At 40.6% G+C, this 13790-nt stretch overlaps 1 protein-coding gene across 6 annotated transcripts in view; it reads left to right on the top strand.

The window, feature by feature from the left end:
• Positions 1-3490, top strand: part of Oma1 (OMA1 zinc metallopeptidase) — a 98562-nt gene extending 95072 nt beyond the window's left edge. For all 6 annotated transcript variants that reach the window (XM_063236580.1, XM_013146230.3, XM_003464051.4 and 3 more), the window contains one exon: positions 2311-3490. In XM_063236580.1, the coding sequence (XP_063092650.1) occupies positions 2311-2523 (213 nt within the window). In that variant the 3' untranslated portion in view covers positions 2524-3490. The remainder of the gene's footprint in view (positions 1-2310) is intronic.
• The last annotated feature ends 10300 nt before the right edge of the window (positions 3491-13790 follow it).

Raw genomic sequence — 13790 nt, 5'->3', positions numbered from 1 at the left:
TGTTATATCTCTTCTCTCTAGTTAAAACCCTGACTAATACAGTTCGTGAGGATGTAAACCAGTGCAACCATTATGAAATCAGTATGGAGATTTCTCAGATAACTAAAATATAAATTCCATATGACCCAGCTATCCCCCTTTCTCAGTATTTTCCCCAGAGTGCTTGAGACATCATTCTCTAATGATACATGCATACCAGTGTTTATAGCAGCACAACTCATAATAGCTAAATTCTGGGAGCAGAACCCATCAACAGACAGCTGGATAAAGAAGGTGTGATATCTGTACATAATGAAATACTAAACTATAGAGGAGGAGATTTGAGACATCTCTAGAAAATGGATGCACCTAGAAAATACAGTGTTGAGTGAAATCAACCAGATGTACAAGCTTAAATGCAGTATGATATCTCTCATTTGAGTGAGGTGAAGTACAAAGAGAAAAGTAAAGATGGGTTGGAGACAAGAAGATGGATGTCTTACAGAGAGGAAAGGGTCCAAGAGAACATGAGTGAAAGGGGGAGAGAAGGGAAATGAGTAGAAGAAAGGCATGCCACATGCAGGAACCCAACAGTGTTAGTGAGTGTAAACATTCTATGTCATCAACATGAGCTAAGATTAATAATGCAACCAGAATGAAACTGAGGGAAGGGGTGCTAGAGGGGCAGGGAGGGAGAAGAGGAAGGCAGTGGGATTTAACAAAGAAACAAGTTATATTAGTACATATACCCATTCTTCAGATTGATTGTAAACTGTACTGGAAACTTGTACTAATACATTTCTAAAAATTAGTTTTAGTATTTTTTTTCTGTATTTGAACTTTTTATTTTAAAGAGAATAAAACCAAGTAAAGTACAACAGTGTGATTGATACAAAGTTTCAAAACAAGATAATAGGAAATCAACAATGGTTACCATAATGCCACTTATTGTTTTCAAAATAGCTGCCCATACCATCAGACACAGGAAAAGTCAAACAAAACAGAACAGAATAGAGCTAATCAAAACAAACCAACACAATACAGGACTTTAAAACAAAATAATAGTAAATCCAAAATAGCTACCATAATATATCTTGTTATCCTCAAAATAGCTGCATGCCATCAGATATAGCAAAATCAAACAAGACAAAACAGAATAAAAGGAAACCAAATAAAACAATGAAACAAACAAACAAAAAACCCAAGATAATAGGGAATTAACAGGGCTACCCCCCTTAGAAGAAGATCCCCCATAGATGCCATACTGTATATTGTCATCCTCTAAATAGATGATCAGATCGCCAGCTTTGGGCCTACAAAGTCAGTGAAACACTAAGTCCTACAAGCCTCAGGCTGTATTTTACCTCAGTAGCTACCATTTCAAGTGGTGTTTCTCTGGGTCAGCCAGTCGCTCATGGGTGGGAGGCACCCTGACTCTTCCTGTCTCCCAGCTTGCACACTGGGACGTGGCACAGGCTCAGAGGAAGTGGCAAAATTCTTGTTCTCACTGGGGCTCATGAATGGCCTTAATAATTTAAAGTGATCCATTTTGAAGAGTTAACGAGTTCTTCAAGGCAAGTCACTTGCAGCAGCAGCCGCCCACGCTGTCCTCACTTTTGGCGGTAACTTCTGCCAGCTGTTACATGATATTGTTGGTTCTCCTACTGCAGTCTGGCTTGTTTTTATTAGTTCTGTCTCAGCAGTCTTACATTGATGTTCCTAAGTTTGCAGCTTCAGGGTTTCTCCACTCCAGATGACCAGACTTCAGCACCTTCTTAACCACGTCATGCCCAGCACATGCACATGCCTGGCCAACAGTGCCCGTCCCCAGTAACCAGACTGTGATTTTAGGTCAGACGGAGATCTGGTGTTTTAAGCTGAAGGCACATAGTGTACTGTGATTCCTTTTCCTTTTCCTGCCGCTTTGTATTTTTCTTGTGTCCTTTCCTAGGGTATTAGCATCAGTTCTACTCCAGGTGTTCAGTTGTGTATCGTTTCTTGGTGTGTTTAGATGTGTCCCTGCTGTTTTGACAGAGCTTCCTAGGCTTTCATGTCTTTACTAATCCGAGCGGCCCTTCTGGGGTCCACGGGGGCCCTGAGGAGCCAGTGCTCTCACTGAGATTTTTATCCTCAACAGAGCACTTGGTAGTTGCAACAGATACAGTCCCTGTTGTTTTTAAAGGATTTATTTGAGCAAACTAGGAAAGTATCACTGGTTCTCTTTTATGTGTTGGGATGAAGGGAAGTTTTAGTATAAAACTAAAGAATGTATTATATTTAAATGTTTTGCTTAGAGCATATCAGAAGTGGCATTGTACTCTGTTTTCACAGGCTCTGCATATTAGAGAGGTCTGTAATTGCCCACCACTTTCTGGACCAGATCCTCGATTACTATTCAAACTAAGCATGAAGAATTTTCGTCAAGAATTGGAAAAAGAAGACCGAAATACCATTGTTAAGAAACAGAAAATGGATCCTCTTTCCACTCAAACACAGGAGCAAATACCGTTAACATACATGGTTGAGAAGCAAACTGGGAGTTGAATAAAATTTATGAGACTTTGAATATGTGAAGAATACAGTAATCTTTACCATTTTTATGTTACTTTTTAAAAAATGATGTTTGAAATAAAAAATGGATGTTCAGGGTTAAATCATGTTTATTACAAATACTGAACTATCTAAATTCTAAGTATTTTTCATGAAATACTGATGTGTTTTAATCTTTTAAATATCTTCAGTGAGGAAAATGTCACAGAATAAATTTGTGTTACATGCTTTTACTCTCATGCTTTTCGGGTTTGGAAGGGAGGCTCCTTGTGAATAAGAAAGCTGAGGTGCAGTGATCGTTAGTGTGGAGGGGTCCAGCCGAGCGGAAATGGCTGTTGAGGCTGGTGCTGATGATGAAGCAGGAAGCCAGCAGGCTGTTTGCAGGAAATGGTTTGCACTGGGGAAGGATTCTGTGGACACTGGCGCCTTGGGAGACAGGGTTTCCTGGTCTTTGTCTGTGGATGAGGGAGGGGGAGAGCTGTCAGCAGTCATGGGCAGATGTGGAAGAACCTTTTTCACGGAGAGGCACAAGTGGTCTGGGTGTCAGAGCAAGCAGTAGGACGGGGCAGGAAGATCGTCTTTATGATGTTGCAGTGTGTTTCTGAGGCCGGAACAGAAATCGTGTCATTTAGCTTCTCACCAGTGCCGCAGATTGGGAGTGGCTGGCCTCCGTGGAACAGCCCCTCTACTCACTGAGTGTTCCATCAGGAAGACAGGGCAGACTCCTGCCCCCAAGGCCATCTCTCCAGCTGGAAGACATCATGTTGCCAGATGAAGACAGAGGACAAGCAGCCATAATTACCATAAATGAATGTAGTATGTAGACGTGGAAGTAAGCTTTGGTAACATAAGTTTCAATTTTGTACTACCAAACTGGTGAAGTCTAGTGATTGTAAAGTTACAACTAGTCCTAAAAGGAACTCTTGTAACATTTATATTAAATAAATACTTTCTCACAGAATTAAGAGAGAAAGAATCTATTTACTGGATGTGTACAATGAGTTGGGCCTCATTTATTTCCTTTATTCTACAACCTTATGAAATATGTTTTCTCTGTTTAAACCGAGAAACAGGCATTGGAGCGGGTAAGTTATATACCCAGTGTCTCGTCTAGAAAAAGCAAAGCTGTACCTCTCTGAGTTCTCTAATGTCCATCTCCCACAACTCTTGGGTATCTAAGACTAAACAGTGACAAGAAACAATTGATTCTCCGTTTGGTAGGGTTCTTGTGGATGGTGTCAATACAGGTAAACATCTTGAAACTACAAAATCAGAGAGCACTTGTGCTGTCTGTAGAATGACTGTCCAGGTCTTCTTTTCTCAGACCCTTCTGTCAAACTCTAAGAGAAGCCTGGGGTAAGGCCAAGTAGGAGAGTGCGCTCTCTGGCCTGTGGAAGCCCATAAAATCTCCATGCAGTTTGCATAGCAAAACATTTAGCAGGTTGCTGAGAGGACAAATTCAGACCTGTTTTTCATAGTTTATTTCATATACTTATAAGGTAATTCTTGACATGCACAGAAGACAACACTTATAAGGGAGAGGTTCACAGGAACTGATCTCTGTTCTGTCATTCTTTACTCTTCTGGTGATTGAAGTTTATAAGAGGCTCTCTGTAACATGTAAAGACATTTGCAGAATGTCACTTAGAACTAACCAGTAAAACACTGATTTCCCTACAGATTTCCTAAGAAAATAACATGTGGAACCCCTGATCTGTTTTTCTTCTATCTCATTGTCACATGTAATTGTGTTGTTCAGACTTCTTAGAAAACATGTACAAATTGACATCATGTTAGAACAAAGGTAATACAGAAATAATATATTCATAGCACATATGTAAAGGTGTTTTTTAACCCATAGAATGAGATATACAAAAATGTTACAATTTGATTCAGAGTTTTAAGAGAATAACAATTTGAATGGAACTGTATACTTTTAAGTGTTATATGAGTACAATTTCTGCATTGAGTTGTAGAATTTTTATTGTTTTTTTCTCTGCTTTTCCTCAGCCTATAGGATTTAGATGTTGACTGGTTAGTCAGGTACTAGGAGCAGGAGGCTAGTAAATTCAAATCATAAATTTAATCTCTTTCATCATTTAGATAGTTATAATCTGGATAGAGACCTTATCCTCTAAAACTAAAAGACTATGTGTAGCTGGACATGGTGGCCTGTGCCTGTAGTCCCAGCTATTGGAGAGACTGAGGCAGGAGTATTACAGATTTGAGGCCACCAGGGCAACATAGTGTGATATCTTGCCTCTCAATAAACAAACAAGAGCTGAAATGCACTCAGTGGTAGAATTCCCTAGACTCACTGCCCAGTCACACACGTGTGCGCACACATGCACACACAATGTGTATATTTACCTCTGTATGTCTAATACCTCATAATAGTTCTTGGCACATTATAGGCAATCAGTTAATATTTTATTTATCAGCAACACTTATCCTCTGGTCAAAGGATTAAGAAAAAGGAATCATACTTTGGGAAATCTCTGCCTCATGGTAGTTGTGAGACCCTAGAAAAGTTACCTAAACTCTCTCATTTCTAGATCTGTGATAGTGAGCCTTCATGGGTCAATGTGATGATTAAGTGAAAGATGTACTCCTTTTGTCATCATAGTTCTTGTAGAGCTCCAAGCATGGTCACCATTTTTATTAAAGTCTTGTATTTTCTTTCTTTTTTTTTTTTTTTTTGTGCCGGAGATCGAACTCAAGACATTGGGCTTGCCAGGCAGGCGCTTATGCCACTGAACTAAATCCCCAGCCCCTTGAAGGCTTGTTTTGTTGTGAGCCCCACACTTTGCATTTCCTAGGCACTCTTGAAACTTAGTGCAGCCCCAAATGCAAAGATAACCACCCCTCACTATCTGGAGACTGACTTTAGCGGTAAATGCAGTGTCCTCGAGGTTAAGCTATGGAAAGACCCAGAATGAACTTTACCCCTAAAAACAGGACAACTACCTCACTATCCATTGCCTTACCTAATAGGAAACCCCATGGCCACAGTTTAATTCAGAGCTCATGATACCATTAGGCAGTGTGCTTTTCCTCTGCAGTCTCTCTCTTCTCTGTCACTGCACCCTGGTGATGGTGAGGTGACTGTGGGCAGCTCCACGCCTATCTGAGTGGAGGGGAACAGTGATTGACCTCCCTCCTGCTGCAATGGAGTGCTCCACATTGCTGCAGGGAGCAGGACGGATGGTCCTGATTGACCTGGACCTGTCAGCGCCCAGCCCCAGAGCTGAGGAGGGTAACATCCACCACCCAGAGTGGCTGTTGCATTGTGGGGTTGTGCAACCTGTTGAGGCGGTGGCAGGGCCAGAATTAAAGCCTGTAATGGGTTCCCTCTTTCAGCAGGGAAGAAATGAAAATTTAAAGTTTGAAGTAATATCCCAGCTAAAATAATGTAGTTTCACATTGGTACTCATATATTTGCTTAATATGTTACTATGCTTGTCAGACAAGGCTTGTCTTGTTTTGTTCTACATTTAAATTATATCCTCAAAACCAGCCTATAAGACTGAAAGACAAATGGCATTACTTACTGGGAGGAGGAAAAAACCAAAGAGTGGAGGAATTAGATTATCCAGGTATATACTTCAAATTAATGGCTGATAGATGGGGAGCTCCGTCCACAGGGCCTCTGCTTTGTAACCCAGCATTCTTTTTGCAGCACTGCATTCTCTGGAGAAGAGGGATGACTTTTGTTCTTTATCTGGAAACCAGAGCTTAGAAACATTAAGCAGTGTGTGCCCTGTGCTACTCGGTTCCACTTGGGAAAACTGCTGTTCAGATCTTCTGATTCTGAACTCATCTGCTTGTGTCTCTTTAGTTGGCAGATCCCAGGAAGGCAGTGAGGATGGAAGGGTAACCTCACTTAGGAGCAGCAGGGATTGTTTCTCCTTGTTTAGAGTGAATGCTCTGACAGGTGGTAAAAATACACATTTTAAGCATATTTATACCTACAAAAGGTAAAATTAATCACTTCCTAACTTGTGCTTAGTTGGACCTGAGTAGTTCTTTGGTCTGGTGAGAAATGGCCCCTGTTCATCTCTGGAAGAAAACCTCAGCTCCGTCCTGGCCCCCTCAGTCCCATCAGAAACATTTAGCCAATTTTTGACCCAAATTGCTAAGTACTCCTTTGCTGTTACCTGGTCTGCATGTGAGGAGACACAGACCTCAGCTCTAGCTTGAAGAGCTGAGTGGAGACTGCTGGGCAGGGGCAGAGTCACAGTGTGGCCTCACGCCGGCACTCAGAACCTGTAATATCAGCAAAACCAGTCAGACCTCTGACTGTTATGTGTCCTCTGGAATCACCAGAACTCCAGCTCAAAGAACAGAAATTTGTAGTTTTAATTTGCTTGAGTGCCCCAGTTATGTGAGAGAAAAATGCAAAACTTTTTGTAGACTCTTGGAAATAACAAAGCAGAGCTGGCAGATCATTTCCTCTTTTCAGAATATAAAAGAAATTAAAATTTACGTATATTAATTTTGACCAACAGACCTAAAGTGTAACCATGTTTTTGTAAGTTAGAGATAATAGTTGAGAACTCTGTGGTTCTATACTTCAGGATATATTTTCTAAATCACTATTTTTGCATAGAAACAACTTAAAATTTTCCACATTAACTCCTCTGTGACATTATTGTGGCTGTGAGATAATCAAAGGCAACATCGCTGGTCTTTTTTTTCTTTGGGAAAATAGTGACATTTCCTGAACCCAGTTCTCAGGATTATTACAGGGTTTAAATATAGTAACATGTATATGCTTCGTACTGCATCTGAAGGCTTGTCCCTGTGCTGATTCTTACGTGGTAGCATTATTAGGGCACGGAGGGAGGGCAGCCATTGACCTGATGTGTGACAACTCAGAACCCATGGTGATCCGCCCTTGTCTGGAGAGCACTCCGGTAGGAATTGCCATCATCCCTGCATTCCAGTGCTTCAGCCTAGAGAAGCAAGGTGTCTTCTGGAGTCAACCAGGGAGGGTCTAACTGATGGGCAAGGAGAACGAGAACGGCACTCTGTTGAGCCATACTACAGCCTTTCTCTCCTTTTCATGCTTGCAGCAACTGTAAGCCATGTGCTATTTCTTAAACTCTCAGGTGACACATTAGACCCTTGCTGGGCCATTGTCATTTGACTGAGGTCACACAGGTGACCCAGGTCCTTGAGACCTGGATGCTTTACCTGTAACACCTGTCCCTTCACATGCAGGAAATGGGCACAGTTGAAGCCCAGCAAGGGAGATGCTTATTTGGGGCCTTTACTTTGTCCTGGAGCTCAGAGCTTTTATCCTGCTCTCTAATCCCTGAAATTTTCCATTAACTTCATCTCTGAACAGCAGCTGCAATGGCAGTTGACTAAAAATTACTCCAGAAAACGACCCAGCAGCCCTCAGAGACAAGGGTTAGCACATAATACTGCCCCATGAGTTCAAGGAAACAGGGACACAGATCTGCAAATGGGAAGGTGGCCAAGAAGTAAAAGGAGAGGGAAGGGAGGAGAAGGGGACAGCAAAAGAAGGAAGATGTGTTGTGTACTTATACCGACTCCCTGAGATGAGTGTGATCATTATGGGTTGTTTGTTTGTTTTTTTGGTACCAGGAAGCGAACTAACAACCTTGCGCTTGCCAGGCAGGCGCCTATGTCACTGGGCTAAATTCCTGACCCCAAGTTGTGATCATTCTGTACTGCAAACCTGTACCAATAAAAGTAAAAGTTTAGAAAAGATGTTTGTCATGGTATTACTAAAAAGACTGAAAGAATTAAAGAATATATGAATAAGGGCAAGCAGGCAAGCAATAGTAGTAATCTGAATGTGCGAGATAGTTTTTAGGCAAACTTTGCCTACTAAAAACATGAGGTCTTCACCGTGTATTACCTTCCTCAGGGTCCAGAGGTCTGTGAGCTCCCGCTCTACCTGCAAGCCCAGGAGTGATCATGTGGAAATGGCCCACCAGTTGCATACCCCTAATTATCTGCCTTATTTTTGTCTGCAGTACATCTGCCCCACTGAAACCTTAGACCTGTTTGACCCTAACCACCACCAGAAGCCATCTGGGCCGAGCTTTGACTTGAGCTAACCACAACAAACTCTCTCAGGGGGACTATTTTAGGAAACAAGAAGATGTGGGTTCAGGTCCTGCCTTCTTTTCCAGCTGTGTAATGATCAAGTCGCCATGTGTGAGGTTGACCCCATATGTGTGATGCTTGATATCAGGAACATTGGTTTTAGGCCAGAAGCTTAACTCAGTGGCTCAAGGATTTTCCTGCCAAGTGCGAGGTTGTGAGTTTGATCCTGGGTAACAAAAACAAAACAAAACAATCAGTTTGGTTTTATAAATGGACAATATTGTTTTCTGCATATAATAATTTATAGAGTTTTTCCACTGATTTCAAGAGATAAATATAAAGATGGGATAAAAATCCTCTTATGGGTTAAAAATAAAAACACACAGGTTTCAACCTCAGAGTGCCTGTCTGTCTGAACCACCATTGCTCTTACAAGAGTGTAAATCACAGCCTCATTCTTGCTGCCTCTGGAGTCTAATTTGGATCTAAAAAAGTAAGTTAATTTCTTTTACAATTGGGGGACTCACCCAGGGAATTCTGTCCCTGCATGCAGCAAGTCCTGAGAGAGAAGGAGATACTTCCCAGACCATTTTGGGATGGTACACTCTACTAAGGATTTCTCTGCCCATAAACCATAGAACAATCAAAAGGTCAGCAAAAATGGACAAGAGAGAGGTAAACATACATTTGGAGTAACCAAATAATCTCCTGCACAAGCCAAATAGAGAATTAAGCTATAAATACTACCTCTTAAGTATAAATATAAATATAATTGGAAAGTTGCTTTCAGAGTATACATAAAGCCTCAACTGGAGGAAAACAGTCTTGAGGACCAACCAATATAGCAAAACAACTAATCTAAGCCTGGAAAAGCAAAAATAAGAGATAAAAATTCTTCCTAGAACTTTGCCTAATTGGTCTGATGGACATAAATGCCATTTCCTAAATTTATAAGAGCCAATCTTAGCTAATAGATAAATTTACTTTTGGTTTCCAGCTTAAGTTGGTATTTTGTTTAATTGATGTGCTTAGAACATTCCTTGTGCTTTGTAAATTCTTAGACTATAATTATAGAGTTAATTTGTTCTACTGCTTCAGTAGAGATAAAGCACTTTTAAGTTCAATTGAAAATTTATTGGCAACCAGTCAAATTCACAATATAACAACCTGAGAACTCAGAAAAAAAGAGACAGGTGAACGAGGCACTTTAAAATGCAAGCATCAGCCACAAGAGGACAGAAAAGAGAGTGTAAGAGAAAGCTTTAAGTAGGTAGATATATATATATATATTTTTTTGGTCAGAGGATTTTGTAACATAAAACTTGCCCTGCCAAGATAGGAAAAGAGAAAGAGACAGACCTAGACAGAGACAGTAGCAGACACAGACAGACAAAGTGAAACAAAAACTAGAAGGTTCAAAAAACAGGCATGTGGAGGACACAGCTTGTAGAAAGCAGTATGTGTGATTTGTCATTTTAAGCTTTGCATTTGTTGGTTTGATTGGGCACAAATTACCTCTTCTAAGATCTCCTTGTTCAAAGAAGATGAGGGGCTGTACCCCTGACTCTGGTCAGTTGTTCCTCCTCAGATCCCAACTCCCCTCTTCAAGTTAATCCATCCTTTCAGACAAAGGCTGTGACTCTCATTTCTAAGCTTCATGTTAAACATGAGCTTTTTTGCATGACTATTAGAGACACCTAAATTCATCGGTGACAAAACACAAGACAAAGTTTCCTCCCTGGACACTTCCAATCGGATTCGTGATGTTCATTATTGCTGGCTTCATAGTGTATACACATATTTATGTTTCCCAAATGTACATGTCTTCACAGATGTGAAACTGAGGAATGTCTCATCATAGTAGTCACTTCCAGGCTAAAATTATTTGTGATGGTAACCTTTTACACTCAAATATCTGACTTTGCCTTACTTATGTTCCAGCTATTGATGATCAAATATACATGCTAATCCAACATAGGATAGCCAAACTATATACTTTTTCAAGGGTTAAGCTTATATAATTGTTTTGTGTAATATATATATATATCATCTATCTCTATGGATCTATCATCTATACCAACGCTCACACACACTACTGTCCAAACAATGTCACATAAAATATATCTATAGACAAATATATTCTTCTTAGATGACATTCCATTAAAAAATAAATTTAGATAAAAATTTCTTCAAGTCATTTTTATAATGATGTCATGATTGTTATGCTAATGTTGTTGCCCTTGCTCTCCAGTTTTATCTATAAAGATTTATAATTGTTATCTGCTATAATTACAGAGATTCAACTTCTATGACAAACATGATTTATAAAAAGTAGCAGTTCCCTAAGCAACCCCTCAAGATTGTCACTGATTCCACTTACATTGTGAGAGCCCTACAGGCTTTTGAAATTGTCCTTATTCATAACAGTAATGATGAAATTCTCTTCCATATGTTTACACACCTACAAGAACTGGTTAGACACCACACTACAACTTTTTCTATTACTGACATACACGCTTTCACTCTGATCTCTGCCCTCTAGTGGAGGGGAACACTAGGGCTGATACTCTAGTTACACTTTCCATCTCTTTAGGTGAGGCTCTTGCTTCACGGCAATTTTCTTACCGAAGTGCTAAAGCACTCCTCCATTCTTTTAATATTACACATAAACAGTCCTGAGAAATTATTTGCACCTCCCTGGACGGCTGAAAACAAGTGCAATCTGCTCCTTATATAGGTGTCAATCCCCATGGTTTAAAAACTGATAAAATTTGACAAATGGGCTAACTCATCATAATCCTTTTGTTAAATGTATTTCTATAGATGCACATACATATATACATATTTGTCTTTGTGATTCACTTCAGGCTTTCATCTAGCTCTGCCATATTAGCCATGTCACATGTATACCTTATAACCCTACAGGTCAGACAATGTTAAAAGGAGCTAATGGGCTCTGTAAGATCCAAGTATTAAAATAAAAAAGGTGAGTATGATGGAGAAGCTCCCTCCACAAGAACAAGTATCTAAAGCATTATTGGCTGTACATTTTTTTATTGAAAGAAAAAAAGACACAGAAAAGAAAAAAAGCAAAAAGAGGTGTCATCGTTTATGTCTGTGTCCCCCAGCCCTCATGAGTTTGCATTGTTCATTTGTGATGGTTCATTGTCTAGTGCTTGGATTGATGGCTCCACCCACATAGGGGTGGAGCCAGGATGTGATGTAATGGCAGGAAGAAGGTGTGTCTTGCTCTTTGTTGGGTCGAGCTCGCTGTGGGCGGCCACCATGAACTGCGGTCCAGCCATGCCTGCCTGTCTTGGAGCCACCTGAGTGTGGACTGAAACCTCCAAAAACTGTAAGAAATAAACCTTTCCTTTCCCAACTTGGGCTTCAGGTATTTTGTCTCAGCAACAAGTAAAAAGTAACCAAGACAAGAGGTAAACAAACAGCAACAACCCCAAAACAATAAAAGTATAGATTTTTAAAACAAGATGGTAGGAATTCAGTAATGGTTGTAATATTGCTCATTGTTACCTTTAAAAGGGTTGCTTAGATTACCAGATATCACCATGCAAAATAGACCTAATCATATGAATATTAACTGTTTTTTTCTAAAAGCAAATAGAATTAGTATCATCTTAGCTATCATATATGTATGGTATATTGATACGTCTTTTTTCCTTTTCCCTTCCTTCTTTCCTCCTTTCCCTTATCCCAGTTACTATTCCCCTTTGGGCAGTTTATTACCCTTACAGAATATTTACTATAGATTTTAGATCTTATTTGCTCTTTCAGTTTCTTACACTAGGGAGATGATATACAATATTTATTCATGAGGTTGATTTATTTGACTTATGAGTACGGCCTCAAGTTGCATCCATTTACCTACAAAAGCCTCAAATTTATCCTTCTTTATGACTGAGTAGTACTCTGTTGTAGTCAGGGGTTGTACACAGAGAGCAATTAGGTTCAGGACATGGAGTTTATAATATCATTTTTATAATGGTCACTGGGAGTTAACACAGGAAAATGCAGGAAATCTATCTGTAACACCAAAGACATAGATTATTTAGTCAAGAGCCTAAACCCCATGGCAATGTCCCACATGAGTCCAGATAAAAACCCAGAGCTCAGGACAATGCCTCCCACGAGTCTAACTGGAGGTCTAGAGTCCACAAAAAGGACTCACACCAGTCTCTCTTACGGATCCGTGCGGGGAAGACCCAAGGGTCAGCAGTGGAAGCCAGAAAGTCCATGCCAGCAGGATGAAGGAGCTGGGCTGGTGGAATGAGGGTTCTACGCTGGAGCTGAGAAGTCACACTCACAACAAAGACCAGGGCTATCCTGAAAGGCACCACAGCCATCCTCAGCGACATGTAGACCCCCGAGCTTCTCGAACGACAAGCACAATCGGGTACATGCCAGGAAGCAGCATGACGAGTTCATCCTGGAGACCAAGGAACACACGTCTTCCCCTCAGGATCCAGGAAGCAACGCTCGATTTGAGGACCAGAGCTCCTCCTGGAGAACCAACAGCTCAAATAGCAACTTGTAGGAGAACCCACAGTGCCTCCATGCAACAAGGCATTAACACCTCAATCCTCTCAACACCTCCCTTCTCCACCTATTTATCCTGGGAACTTTCCTCAGGTGGAGCATCTTTGCTCAATGCCACGCTGATGTAATCCAGCTGGCGTTAAGTTGACCACCAGTTCTTAATCCATAACATACTCCATTGTATAAAATACATCTTTTTGAATCCATTCCTAGTCTGATGGATATTTGGATTGTTTCCAAGATTACAAATTGTGCTGCTATAAGCATGGGTGCGCTTATATTACTGTGGTATAATGTTTTCAGTTCTTTTGGGAAAATTGCCAGAAGCAGGATAGCTGGATCAAATAGACCCTCTAATCCTAGCTTTCTGAGGAATCTGCACACTGATTTCCACAGTGGTTGCACTAGCCTACACTCCCACCAACAGTAGAAAAGAATTCCTCTTTTCCCAGAGCCCCTCCAGCATTATTGGCTGATTTCTTGATCATGGCCAATGATTCGCAGTGTTGTTCTAGGTTGCATTTCCTGAATGGCCAGTGATGCTGACCATTTTCTCATATATTTATTTCCATTTATGTTTCTTCCTCTGAGAAGTGTGTATTCATCTCAGATGCCCATTTTTG

The sequence above is a fragment of the Cavia porcellus genome, unplaced genomic scaffold (assembly GCF_034190915.1).
Source record: "Cavia porcellus strain 051 isolate PalLab524CR breed Dunkin Hartley unplaced genomic scaffold, mCavPor4.1 scaffold_25, whole genome shotgun sequence".
In the NCBI taxonomy this organism is placed as follows: Eukaryota; Metazoa; Chordata; class Mammalia; order Rodentia; family Caviidae; genus Cavia; species Cavia porcellus.
The sequence above is the reverse complement of the archived record's forward strand: the minus strand, read 5'-3'. Positions and strand labels throughout refer to the sequence as shown.